At 47.0% G+C, this 14607-nt stretch overlaps 1 protein-coding gene across 3 annotated transcripts in view; it reads right to left on the minus strand.

Moving 5' to 3' along the window:
- Nucleotides 1-14607, minus strand: part of Stk32b (serine/threonine kinase 32B) — a 238465-nt gene that overhangs the window by 11953 nt on the left and 211905 nt on the right. For all 3 annotated transcript variants that reach the window (XM_040747009.1, XM_040747010.1, XM_040747011.1), the window contains 3 exons: nt 8375-8478; nt 1627-1743; nt 15-140 (listed from right to left, as the gene is read on the minus strand). In XM_040747009.1, coding sequence (XP_040602943.1) covers nt 15-140; nt 1627-1743; nt 8375-8478 — 347 coding nt within the window. The remainder of the gene's footprint in view (nt 1-14; nt 141-1626; nt 1744-8374; nt 8479-14607) is intronic.

Below are 14607 nucleotides of genomic sequence, written 5' to 3' on the forward strand. Positions count from 1 at the left end.
TGGGTTTGACTTACATTGGGCACAAAGCCGGGCATCAGTGCCTTCTCAAACACTGCATCCCAGTTCATGTCAGCCATGTAGGACGTATTCTGGATGTCACTGAGGCAGGACAAGCGGCTCTCAGGGTCCTTGGTCAGCAGCTGCAGTCAGAGGGGAAAGGCACTTATGTGAATGATGTATCCCACCTGGGTGAGTGTGGGTTGGAAAATGGAGTCTCATCACACTTAGGGTGTCCTTGCCTGCCCTTCTGGGCAGTGGCCTAGCCTATCTGGGTTAGCTCCAGAGTGCGAAATGTATTCCTGAAGCTAGAGAGGAACTTCAAGTCAGCTCTTTTCTCTAAGGTCATGTGACAAATGACTCTTGGGGAGGGACTAAGTTTTCAGCCTCCAGGTCCTTCTTTGGGGCTCAGTTCTCCTAAAAGCAACTTCTCTCTGATGTTCACAAAGCTTTGATTGGAAAGAGCAGGCAGGCTACCTCATCTGAGGACTTCTGATTTGGTTTCACAAGAATGAATTTCCCCCATGAGTTATAAGGTGACCTCTGTGACCTAACTGAGTGGTCCACTTTTACCTTTCCTTCAAGGCCAGTTTCTGCCTAATGGAGATAGAGTGTAAAAACAGTTACAGAGGGGCTGGAGATATGACTCAGTGTTTAACTGCATTGGTTGTTCTTGCTGAATTTGGTTCCCAGCATTCACATGGCAGCTTACAACTGTTAGCAACTCCAGTTCCAGGAGTTACTAACAGGCACCAGGCCTGAAAACAAAACATTCACACACACATAAACCAAAAAATAAACAACAGGACATTGCTTTGCATTATCTCTGTTGCTTACGTGCTTGCATGCATATGTGTAGGGGTGTGTGTGTGTGTGTGTGTGTGTGTGTGTGTGTGTGTGTATGTGTGGGGGTCAGAGGTTGCCATGTCTTCCTCTATGATTTTCCATCTTATTTTTGTGACAGGGTCTCTCACTGAACATGGAACTTTTGGATTTGGCTAGACTGATCAGGAAGCCTCAGGTACCCTCCTGTCTCCACCTTCCAAGTGCAGCATGTGCTAAAGAGGAGTGTGCCACTCAATGCCAATAACAAGGGATCCCTTTCCCATCAACACTTCTCTCCTAGCTGTCAACTGTCATGGCAGAAACATCCCAAATATACCTTGAGTGATCAGGATCACAGCACGTGAGAGACATGTGGCAAGGAACCACATCTGCCAATCAATGTGCCCTATGTTTAGGGACTTTCCCAAAGCAATGGGTACAGATTTAAACAGGCTCTTCATGGAGGCATCTAGGAGTTAAGTGTTGGGAACAGCTCCTGTGTGCACCAAGGCCCAAATTTCTGACTCACTGGGTTTGCTGAGGGGCGAGGCACTTGAAGAACCAGCATTCATTCTACTAGCAAGTTTCCACCACAGGAATTCTTAAGGACCAGCAGGCCAGCAGCCACACGCTGTAGATATTTCTGTTTATTAGGAACTTGCAGTGAACTGGAAAGAGCCTGGGCCATGCTGTCACACACCACACTGTGTTGGGCTTTGTGGTCTGTGAATGACCCTGTGGTACATTTGTTACTGGGGGTTAGTGCACTAGCTGTCCCTTCCACGCAGCTCCCTGACCTCTTACCTTCTTCAGCAGGGCCACCATGCCCTCACACCACATGGAGGAGTAGTGGACACGCTCCACCTTGAACATGTTGAGGATCTCGTCAATGGGCGTGGTCGAGTGGATTTCGTATGGCCTCTGTAACAAGAGACAGTGCTAGAATCAGAGAGAACATCTTAGAAAAAAAGGTTGGAAGAGTGTGTGATGATGGAAAATTATTCAAGATGCCATGGGCTGTTCTCTCACACAGTGCAAAACGAGGGAGGGCATGGAGGTGATATCTTGGCCAGAGGAGGCTGGGGCATCTTTCTGTGAGAGGAAGAGGCAGGACTCCCTCTGCTGCTGTGGTCACAGACTGGGTGCTGGTACTTTCCATGGAGCATCCACAGGGACACCTCTAGTCACAGCTTCCATCTGCTGGAAAATCAGTCACCACCTCTCCCTGTCTTGGCTGAGCAAGTCTAGGAGTGTACAGACATCATCACTATTCCACTGGATATGTGTTGGGTATGAATGCTGGGAGTGCAAGCTTGCGAGATCAGGGGTACTCTGTGGTCCCTATAAGAGATGGGACAACCAGAGCACAAAGCCTCCACCTGGATATGGGCTGGAGACTGGGAGCTGGGTTTTTAGATTATTCAGGATCCTTCTTCCATTTCTATCCTTTCACTGGGCTATTCCACCACCACTGACCCCACTCCCTGTCAGGGAACAAGACATCCCTATTTCCATCCTCACTTTAAAAGCCAGGAAGCAGGGGCTCAGAGATGGGGCTTTCTCAGAGACTCTGCCTCTCTCTCCCTGATCTCTCTAGAAATCCAGGTGAGGAATCAGTCAGAGGTCAAAGGTCAGGTTTTCATGTCACTGACATTTGAGTTTCTACTGTCTTGGCCACTCACCAACTCTCCTGAGTTCTGCATTTCCATCAGACTTCCAAGGAGTTTCTCTCTGATATCTGAAGTCCTCCCACACCTGGAAGGAGCACACCGGCTACGCCAGCGCCGGTGGTAATCATGGGAACTCTGTATGTGAGTCTATACACATGCGTGTGTATACATGTTTGTGTGTGTGCCTGTATGTAAGCCAGATGTTGAAACTGAGTGTCTTTTTCATTCTCCCTCCACCTGATTTTTGAGATGGAGTTTCTTACTCAACTTGGAGGTTCCCAGGTGGGTTAGACTATCTGGCCAGACAGTTCCTGTGAGCCTCCAGTTTCTGACTCTTCAGCCACTGCCCCTGAGTTGTTTTATTGTTTTTGTTGTTGTTGTTGTTTACAGAGATTCTGGGATCAAATTCAGGTTCTCATGCTTATGTAGTGCTTTACTGTCTGCACCGTGACCTATCACTGATGATGAAAACTTTAACCTTCAGAAATAGGCAGCATGTACATTAAAAGTCAGCCTGGGCCACTGTGACTAAGGTATTCCTGATGCCTAGGTTCCAGGTTCAGCTCTCCTCGTTTGGGTGGGCATGGAGACGCACGCCTTCCTCTGAGTTAAGCAGCAAGTATTAAGGCCCACATTGAATCTTCTCACAGTGACAGATTTCACTGCTGCTTTGTTCTCGTTGTCCTTAGGATGCCCTGACTCAGAAGCCACTGTCTTCAGAGGGTACAGTGATTGTGAGGCCTGCTGGCAAAAGCGGTTTCCAGCAGCAGGAGATTGGGTTGCTTATTCCGGAGTGAATGTATGCCTTTATTCTAGGAAAGCAATTTTCCGTGAAATAGGAGGCATAGACGGGGAGGACTGGTGTAGGCCTGTCATTTCATCTGCTAGAGTGGGGCTGGCAGACCATCGGATCCCACGCATGCCTTCTAATCTCAGAATAACTGTCCTTTAGGCAACTTGAGACTCCAAAGCCTGAGAGTTTCCCCTCTGGAACTGGGAGATGATCTCCACAGAAACTGTAAGTCTGCAGATTGGTAGAAAGCCAGAACCACTCCAGGACGTGCATTAAAGAGCAGAAATACCTCCTGAGCTTCCAACTCCAGGCACTGTGGTCTACCTGCTTTGCTGAGACGTCAACAGCCCTCCCCACTATGGGTTGTGCCCTGCACCAGGGTGCATGCAGAAGTTCTTGGCTCTGCAGTTGAGCCCTTCTCTATAGAGTGCTCCAGATGTCCTCCCTCTATTGACTCGACCTCTCTACACCCCAATACTTTCACTTACAGCTCCCAAGAGGTATTGGCTGGAGCTAAAGTGAGGGACAGCACAGGGAGGCAAGTTGTTGGTAGTCAAGCTAGGAGGGCAATATTGTCCTGACTGGTCTCCAAGCCTCACCCTCTACTGATAGAGCTCCCTTGCATGCGGTCTCCCGGGCAGGTGTCACTCAGTCCTCTTGATCACCATGGCAGAGGCTCTCCATCCAGGGCAGTTTGCCCCTGGAGATATTGGGGTGTCACAACTGTATGGTGGAGGTTTCTGCTGGCTGCCAGTGTGTACAACCACATTGCAGATCACCTCATGACCAGTCTCCACCCCAAAGGATGCCCTGGCCCAAATGTCTACAACACTGGGGTTGAGTCTCTTATATTAGGCTCTGCCCCTGTAGCAGAACTCAGAAACACATGATGCTTAAGCTCATGTCTATATGTAGTTACCACTCTGTCACTGCCATACCTAAGTCCAAGGGATGGCACTGTATCATCCATCCCTCAAAGCCCAACACCTCAGGCCCTTTATGGAAGTCCTCTGTCCACCCTATGACAGGTGAAAGGGTTCATTGACAGCTGAGTCTGCCCGGTCTCCCTTCTCCGTCCTGCTCACATTATTGCTAACAACTCACAGGTGAACCATCTTAGATGCCACACAGGGAACTCCTGTGTAGGGATATATTATTTATGATTTATTAAAGCTTGCCCGAGGATTCAGAAAGCAAAGTCAGCCACAAGCTATAGAAGCCAGGTACACACCTTTAATCCCAACAGCCAGAAGCTAGGAGGTGGTGATACACACCTTTAATCCCGGGACTCATGATCAAGAGATAGATCTCTGTGAGTCCAAGGCCACTGAGATCTACACAAGAATGAATCAGTCTAAAAGAGAGTTATAGCTCAAACCTTTAATCCCAACATTAGGGAAGTGTGTAGGACAGAAGTAAGGTCTCAGAGAGGCATTTGTTCTCCAGCCACATTGAGGAGAGGCAGCAGTTTGAGACTTGGTGAAGGGCTCATGCGTAGATCAACCCTTTCAGCCTGAGCTAGAGGTGAGAGCTAGTGACCAGCTGCTTTGCTTTTCTGATATTCAGTTTGAAGTTTGAACCCCAATATCTGTCTCTGGGTCTTTTATTTATTTGTGTTACACTCCTGCTGACAGATCACAGGTGAACCATCTTAGATGTCACACAGGAACTCCTGCTCATACTGTTGCTGACAATTCACAGATGAACCAGTTTAGATGTCACTCAGGGTCTCCCCGCTGGGTCCTCAATGCCCAAGCTACATCCATGGCTCTTGTGACACCATCCTGCTATATGTTAACATTGTCATTAGCACTCTGCCCCTCAACCTCATGCTACTAGGGCTCTGGTCACATTTTCCCCCTACTCTATGGTGACTGTATTTATTATCTTCCTTTTATGAATAAGGAAGCCAGGGCTCAGACAAGTTAATCATGAATTACAGTATGACGAAGCATTTACACTCTCACACCTGCAGCCTTACCATCTAATAGATGGCAACCAGGCTGGGTCCAACCTCTGCCCCAAGGGTTTGTATAGTGTGTGAAGGGTGCTAAACTGGGAAGGTCACAGCAGGCCACTCTGGGTGGGAGTCTTGTGGAAGTTAGGAAGCTGGGGTTTGTACAATGCTGACCCCCAGGTACCACACTGTGCTGGATAATTTACATCCCTAGGTCATTAAGTCTCCACACATCCTTGCTGGATAATATGACGTTATTACATGATGAAGGCTGACAGAGGATCTGAGCACTCCAACTGCTTAGAAGCCCTGCTTAAGATCATCCATGGATCCCTGATGGGCCAGCGAGGTTTCTCTCAGTCTCTTTCTTAGTTACAAGGAAGCAGCTCTCCCCTGAATGAGAAGGGAACTTCCCTGTTCGTTAACAGATACGTGAGGCAGCTTCTCTTTGCAGGTAAGGAGTTCCCTGGATCCCAAAGGTGGTCATCTGTCAGGGTGGCATCCAGGTAGGAGAGATGGTGTCTGCACCGCAGCTCACTAAGTCTCTTCTGTGGGGATGCGGTAAGGGGACAGAGTCTTCTGATGCCTTCCCCTCATCACTCCTCTCTGCCTTTTCCATTACCCACATTCCAGGGTTACAGAACCTTACTCTGTGGGAATTGTGATTATGAGGGGTGCTCACCTGGGTGTTGGTTTTTTCCCCAAGGCAGGTTTACAGGGATAAGAGCTGGATTCTGCTCTGGATTCCAAGAAAGGCTATGTCTCCTGCACCTCTTACCCAGACTATAAATGAGCTGCCTGCACAGGAGACAAAGTTCCTCTGTCCTTCATACACGGTGCCCGACTCTTCAGGAGAGAGACAACAGGTTTTGCTTGTTTGATTTTGTTGTTTTGTCAGAACCAGAGCGTTTCTGAGACCCTGGAGGACAAGCCACACTAGCAGCAAACTTCCTCACCTGCTTTTCCTACTCTAAGAAGGAAAGTCCACTGCTGCCTGCTTTTGTCTTTGGGAAGCCAGGAGCCTCAGTTCTGTCACTGCTGGTGTGTGTGTGTGTGTGTGTGTGTGTGTGTGTGTGTGTGTTGTGTGTGTGTGAAAATGGTCAGGAAGAAGGATAACTTCTGAATCCACTGTCTACAAGTAAGGTAAGTAAGGTGTGAGACTAGCCATTTGACTAAACTAGTGGTCTCTAGTATGAAAACCAGAAAGCAGTCTATATCATAACTCACAGCCCCTTGGGTGGACAATTCTGCCATGCAAAGACAAGTTGGGAGAAAGGCCACCCAGCTCCTCACAGATGTGCTTTCCAGTAGTTACATGGTCCCACCATCCCTGTACCATAAGCCTTCACTGGCGCTCTGACTCTCCCTCTTCCCTTGAAAGTGGTCTCTGAGTAAAAAACTCATGAGAACGAGAGATGAAGAGCTTAATTTTGAAGAAGCAGGTTTTCTTCTATCCTTGTGGTTTTTGTTTGTTTGTTTGCTAAGCCATTGTTCTGGCCCTCACTTCTGCTGGCAGGGTTCCTCTTGCTGAGGACCACTGTGCACCAAGGTCCCCTGCATGATGGATTGCAGCTTGTGGGGGAGCAAGCATCCTGGTTCATCTGGGGTTGGGGATGCTTGTGTCCCTTGATGGCCTCAGAACTGAAAAGCACCTGCCAGAAGCAAGTGAACCCGTGGAGCGCTGACTCTTTCACTCAGTGCCTAGGAGAGCAAGATAGTTCTCATTTTCTCTGCATTCTGAAAATGCCATGCATCAGAATTAAGTTTCTGAGGAATTCATGGGAAATAACTGAGTTCAAGAGCAGAAAAAAGTTGGTTGAACTAGAGTCAGTTACAAGCTGCTCTCATCATTCATTCAAGAAGCATTTGTTCATTCCTGATCATCCAACAGAAAGGATTCTCCCACAAAACAAACAAATAAATAAGATACTGCCTTCAGGCCATCACAAGGGAGCCCACAGAAACAACTAACCTGGGCTCATAGGAGTTTGCACACTCTGGGCTGACAGCTAGGGAGCCTGCATGGGACTGAGCCAGGCCCTCTACAGGTGTGTGATAGTTGTGTAGCTTGGTCTACTTGTGGAACTCATAGCAGCAGGAGCAGGAGCTGTCCCTAATGGTTTGGGTGGCTTTGGGGAGCCTATTCCTCATACTGGGTTGCCTTGACAGCCTTAATACAATGAGAGGAGCTTACTACTACTTCATTTTGATATGCCACGCTTTGTTGATAGCCATGTGAGGCCTTCCCCTTTCTGAACAGAAACAGAAGAGGATTGATTTGGGGAGGTCGGCAGAAGGGATGTGGGGGAGGGAATAGGAGGAGGGAAGGGAAACTTTTAATTAATAATAAAAAATATCCTGTCTTCACGGAGGCTGCCTCTGTTACCATGAATATGCACATATGTAGAAGAATACAAAATCGTGTTACATTTGCAGATAGTAGTGGGATTAACAAGTTTTGTTTCGGTCAGTGGAGCCACAGAGACAGTAAGGCAGGGAGAGTACCACAGTCCAGGGGCAAATGTTCTCTAACACCAGTTCCACAAACATTCTCTCTGTTACATGGTTGAGGAAACTGGGCCCGGGAGCTGAGATTATGTAATTTTCCAGTGATATTTGTGGAAAAAAACCCACACACTCCAACGGCAGTTTGGTCACAAGAGTTTCAGCTTAAATAAAAATATGAGCTATTGGTTATTAGATGGCACCATCATCTTCAGCAGTTCAGTGCAAACGAGCCAAAAGTGGAAGCAGGCACTGACCTTCCCTGATCATCCTTAGAGAGTCTGAGTTATGTATTTGGGAAAGATTTGGGGTGGGCGAGATGATGGAGAAACAACAGAGAACACCCAGTCAAGTGGGGAAGTTGGGCTCTGATGCTATTGTGAGTTCAGATGAGGGAGTTTGATGGTAGGCGACTATGGTGCTTCAGCCTGGGTCATTCATTCACAGACCTTCTGTGACCTCTTTCCCTGGGTGAGCAGAAGGATCTCTTTCCCTATCAGAAGAATGAGTGGCTGGGCCAGAGCTCCCTGAGGGGTGCCTAGAATCCTGGTCCAGCACCTCCTCCTGAAATCTCACCAACCATACAGATTCATGTTTCCTCTCCACCTCATATTCCACAGGACTCACCCAGCCTCGTAGCAGCTCATAGGCAGTGACGCCCAGTGACCACCAGTCCACAGGGTATGAGTACCCGGGGCCTCCATCCACATACACCTGGAAGACTTCTGGGGCTGTAATGACAAGGCAGAGAGAATATCAGTCATGCCCTGCCTTGGGCACAGAGGGACAAGCCTGCTGGTACTTCCTCCACTGTCACCAACAACTGCCCTTGGGGAGCCACCGCAGGCTTGGAACAGAGAAGAAAGGGTCTGAGTGTGTGGTCCCATGGTAAGAGCCAGGGAGGTGCATGGGCATGCGGCATGTTGGGAGACCCCAGCATAGCTCACACCTACAGTGGAAAGTTAAGACCTGAGCCATGGGTTGGGAAGTTTGCTGTTCTGTCTCTGTATCAGCATGGACCAGGTGGCCAGGTACAAGGATGCTGAGCGTTCTCTGCCTGCAGCCGAGCTCAGGAACAATCCAGGCAGTGAGTCAGAGACAGCCAGCAAACAGAGTGCACTTCCTTCCTTCCTACCTTCCTTCCTTCTTTCCTTTCTTCCTTCCTTCCTCCATCCTCTCTGTCTCCTTCCCTCCCTTACTTCCTCTTCACTGAAGACCCAACTGGCTATGTTGTAAACAGTAAGACAATGGGGCTTGGCTGGAGCAGAGTCTAACAGATCACTTAGCATCCTTTCCTGTTTTGTCAAATGTGAATAGTAATTATGGTTTATCTACTGGTGTATTGACTAGCTTTGTGAACTTGACACAGCCTAGACTTATCCAGGAAGACAGTCTCAGTGAGGAATTATTCATATTGGGATGGCGTGTGGGCATGTCTGTAGGGAATTATTTTAGCTAAGTTAATTGGTGTGGGAAGATCCTGCCAACTGTGGGTGGCACCATTCCCTAGGCAGAGTCCTGAACTGTATGAGTGGAGGAACTATTCTGAGCACAGGCAAGTGAGCATCTTTACATTCACTTTTCTATGCTCTTGCCTGTGGGTGTGATGTGACCAACTGTGGCTCCTGCCACGGTGACTGCCCCATGTGATGGACTGTAACCCAGAATTGTGAACTTAAATAAACCCTTTCTCCCCAAAGATGCTTTATGTCAGAGTTTTCTTTTTTTTTTTTTTTACGAGACAGGGTTTCTCTGTATTGTTTTGGAGGCTGTCGTTCCAGCTTGGCCTCGAACTCACAGAGATCCGCCTGGCTCTGCCTCCCGAGTGCTGGAATTAAAGGCATGCGCCACCACTGCCTGGCTATGTCAGAGTTTTCTATAGCACCAATACAAATGAAGCAGGAACAACTAGATGGATGGGATGATTCAGCAGCAGCCTGCAGGACACCTGGCTCACACTGGGCACTCTCTAAGTCTAATAAAGCCTTATGAATGGCAGTCTGATTGTCACTCAAATCTCCCCTTTATGATCACATGCCCAGTCACAAACAGCAGAGCTGTAGAGACTAAACTCCACCCTCCCCAGCCCTACGGGTTAGCTTTCTTCAAATACTGTAGGTTTCAAAATTTCAACTTTGTTTTTGTGTGACCTTTCCTACCTACCCCTAGATCAGTCAGATTCCAAAGTCATTGAGCTCACTTGTTCTTTACTCAGTCCCATCAAGGCATCCATTGAGCTAGATAGAACCCATGTGGTACTTTCCTGTACCACAATCCATCTACTTGTCTGCTTCTTCCTGTCCTGGAGGATCTGAGAGAGAAAGGGTTGCATAGTGTTTGTACATGCAGCCCCAGGGCCTAGTCACTGTGGTCCGGTGACAGCTTCACAGGTGTAACCTAGGGACAGGGGTTACCAAGTGATTCTCAGGGATTCTCATGAGTCCCTGTCATGCCCACAGTCTTTAGCACACTTGAGATTCAGTGTAGAAGCTGAAAGCGATGGATGCCGCCAGGCTATGAGTGGTAGGTGACAGATGTTTGCAGTTACAGGGAAGCTGACTCCCTGCTTCTACACTCTTGCAGCTAATGATGGAACAGAAACGTTGATGTCATGTTCCCTGCCCAGCTGATTTAGTGGTTCAGAATCACAGTGCTTGGATTCAGGGACCAGGTGGGAGTTGGAAACCTGATAAAGGCCTGGTACGCATTGCTTAATTAATGACAGCGCTGTGACGACCAGATGCTCTGAAGGCTTCTGCATAAATTGAATCCTTTCAACTCTCAGCACGACAGGTGCAGAAGGCTCTCTGTGATGAGGAAGCTGAGGAAAGAGGGGTGCAATGGGCTGAATGGCAGGCCCCAATCCCAATCCCAGTGCTTGTGAGTGCCACCTCATTATGAGAGATTCTTTGCAGATATAATGAAGTGTCTCATGGAAAAATCATCCTAAGTTTTGCTTTGGTCTTAAATCCCATGACTAAGGGATTTCTAAGGGAGATGAGGGATGATTTAAGATACAGAACGGCCATGTGGAGAAGGAGGTAGAGCACTGAATGAGACATCACACGTCCAAGGACATCTGGAGCTACTTGGATCTGCAGAAGGTTTAGGGATTCTCCCAGAGCCTTCCAAACAAGCATGACTATCTCAATTCCAATTCTGGAACTTAAAGGATCAACTTTCTCTGTAGCTTTTACTCTGGCTAGTGAAAATTTGTTCTGCAGCCACAGAAAGCCACTACATGGTGAGGGACTGTCCAGGATCGCCCATCAAGCTTGACAGAGCTGGGATCAAATGGCTCTCAGGTTCCTGACACCAACCCCCAACCCCACTACATACTGGGGACTGCCAGGAGGGACTGGGTTGCCTGGGTAGGACTCTGGCTCTTCCCCCTCCATCTTTCTCTCTAAAATGAGTACTTTATACACCATGTCTGCTAGGTCTCCCCGTCTCTATAGCTCTGGTCCAGCTCAAAGACAGCTCCTGGGAGGAGGAGGCAGTTCAGTTGTTGGCTCATTCCTCATCTTTGCTCATGTACTGTCTTTGGTTGAATACCCATTATTGCCTCTGGTCTCCTGCATCCAGCTCCATTCCCAGAGCTTCTTGATTCTGTCTGTCCTTCTTGAGGCTGAGTAGGTCCCACTTTCTAGCAATGGGATAAAGACCACAGCAATGTTCTGGTACCAAACATCTTACTGCCATGCCAGCTGCTGCAAACATGGTCCCCTGCAGTGCTGCCAGCTCTGGGAAGGCTAACCAGTACCCAAGGAGAAAAGACCTGTCTGGTAATCATAAGGTCTAGCTACATTTAATCCTGCTTAGCTTCCCAGAGCCTTTTGAGTACCAGCATGCTCTGGCAGTTTCGAAGGGGCCCAACTCAATTGCATGAATTGGCATTATCTCCACAGAATCCTGATACCATTTTGTTTTTATCTCTTAGAGCAATACAGGGTACTGGTTCTGTTGGCAGCTTCCAGGCTGTGCAGAAGTCAGTGGAGGCCTGAATAAGGCCTCACTTATAAATCAGGTTCCTTGAGAGACTAACAGCAATGACAAGTGACAAAATAGACCATAATGCTACATTGCCCTAAGAATTATATGAATGTGATCTCTCTTTATCTCTGAAAATATTTTACGATGCTTCCTTTATTCTCTTGTGATGGTGTGGCATACACAATGAGGAGATGGGAGGCAGATAGAGTATAAGGTAGCATGTCAGGATTGCCTCAATGCAAGTGTTGTCATATGGTGATAGTCTACTAATAACTTAGATGTCTAGGCAACTGATGTGAAGATAGTATACAGATGTACACATTAGAAAAGTTGATTCAACCCGCCTGGGCTTACTACTAAAACGTACAATGTAAAACTCATACCTATATACTCATGCATCATCATACTATATGTTTTTACATTCCTAAGTATCTCCAAATCAATATGTTAAACTTGCTAAGTGAATTTGAACCCAAAACCAAGATTTTGTTTTAAATTTTTAAAATTATGTCTATTTATTTATTTACTTACTTAGTGTGTGTGTGTGTGTGTGTGTGTGTGTATCACAGTGTGTGGGAAATTACTTTTCTCCTTTTACCTTGTGAGTTCAGGGGGTTGAACTCTAATTGTCAGACTTGGTGGCAAGTGCCTTTCCTCACTTATCCCCCACACCAAGATTGTCTATGACTATTCATTAATGTCACATTTGCATAAGTTAGGAATTCTTTATAACCCAAAACACAACACGTGGCCTTACCATTAGGATGCACATTAATAAACATTTGTCAGTGTACCCATGCTGTATATGCTACCCTCCCGTTGGGTACTGGTCATCTACATTATCAGATGAGCTATCACAATATGGAAGCATGTGTGTTTAAGGAATACACAAGAGGGCTGGAGAGATGGCTCAGAGGTTAAGAGCACTGGCTGCTCTTCCAGAGGTCCTGAGTTCAATCCCAGAAACCACATGGTGTCTCACAACCACCTACAATTCAATCTGGTGCCCTCTTCTGGTATGTACACTGTATATGTACACTGGCCGACCACTGTATTTGTAATAAATAAATAAATCTTAAAAAAAAAGGAATACACAAGAAACTTTGGGCTTTGGTCATGTTATCAGAAGTACTGTTTGCAGTCGGGCGTTGGTGGCGCACGCCTTTAATCCCAGCACTCGGGAGGCAGAGGCAGGCGGATCTCTGTGAGTTCGAGGCCAGGCTGGACCGACAGCCTCCAAAACAGAGAAACCCTGTCTTGTAAAACCAAAAAAAAAAAAAAGAAGTACTGTTTGCTTTTCGCTGTCTTCCGAGGGACCATGACGATGCTGGGTACATGCTGCCCACTCCATGGACTCCTGTGAGTTCGCTTTGGATTCGGGGAATGGACTTGGACACTGTGGAACCTTTGGCTGCACTCCTAGCAGTTCCCAGTTACATAGTGAAATCAGCATCACCATCCACTAATTGCCTTGATTGGCAGCCAAACATTCCTTCCAAGGCAGGTTTTTAATTGAAATGAGTTTTTATGCCAAAGGGCATCAGGCCATCACACAATTGGCATTCAAGAAAAACAAGGACACATGGAGTCTAGTGAGAGAAGTTGTCTTTCTTCCCCCAGAAATGTAAATGTACACTTGGCAGGATTTGCCACCCAGGCTAACCACCCAGAGTTTACTTCCTTATTCCCCTAAAAATATGGAAAAATACAATCACCTCCCACATTACCCTTCCTCACTTGCTGTTCAGCTCCATGGATGCTTCTGAAGGTTTTGGTATACATTGCAGTGTTAAAAGCTAGTTAGCATGTAGCCTGCCAGCTGACAGACTATCTGAGTCTGTCGCTCCAGGTAATTATGCCCTTCTGGACTGTGACACAGAGTCAGTGCATTTCAGCCATGAAGGTCCCTTCAAGATCATTTCTCTCCTCTTACCAGTTCCCGTTCATACTTAAAGACCCAGGTTAACTTTTACTTCTCCTGAAGAATAAGAATCAAGTCCTTTGCTATTTCACAGTTCCCTTCTTTCTGTATTTTAAAAGTCCAGTACAATCACAGGGACAAGGGAGCTAAGTCATGGAGACCTGGCTTCCAACCTCAGCGTCTACTTTCACTGTCTGGTGGTCATTGGTCAAACATTTAGCCTCTGAGTAAGTCTCCAGCTCCATGTATTAATGAAAGTCCTCACACCACAATGAGATAACATGGGACAAGCTTCCTTTCATGGCTGGTGCAAAGCAGGTTCCCAACAGCTGCGAGCTGGCTTTTAATAATGCAGTCTGTCTTTGTATGGGCAATGAATGGGAACACAGGTAACCCAAGCAATACTATAAATGGTCATAATTCTTTGCATTAAAGTGTTCCAATAACTGTGGAAAGCAGAGATAAGCAGTGGGCCTGGGTACTCATGAACTCCTCAAGGGTCATTTAATTTTGTTTGACTCCTAGCTAGCCAATGAATTCAGGTGTTGCTCACTTACATACTAATTTGTAACAAAATGAAATTATCACCACAGGTTATTGGCTTCTTTCTGGCGTTATTAGTAAGCATTTGTGGCTACAGAAAACTGCTTTTGTTAAAGTGTAAGACATTCTCAGCCATAGATCATTAGGATTTCACAGTCTATGTGGGAGGAGAAAGGGGAGGGGAAGTCTAATTGGCTAAGGAAGAAATAGAGAAGCTCTGATAAGAGACAGAAATGAATCGTGAACAGTGCCGGAAAAGCACTTCATGTTAAATGGGTCAGATTCTTCTAGTAGAGTGGATAAGAGGTAAATGTGGATCCTCTGGAAGTGTAGGATGTGCTCTTAACCATTGAGCCATCTCTCCAGCCCCCTGGCTTGCAGTGGTTCTAATGGGAAGAGCAGA

This window comes from Mesocricetus auratus, unplaced genomic scaffold, assembly GCF_017639785.1.
Source record: "Mesocricetus auratus isolate SY011 unplaced genomic scaffold, BCM_Maur_2.0 Super-Scaffold_100006, whole genome shotgun sequence".
NCBI classification, from domain to species: Eukaryota; Metazoa; Chordata; class Mammalia; order Rodentia; family Cricetidae; genus Mesocricetus; species Mesocricetus auratus.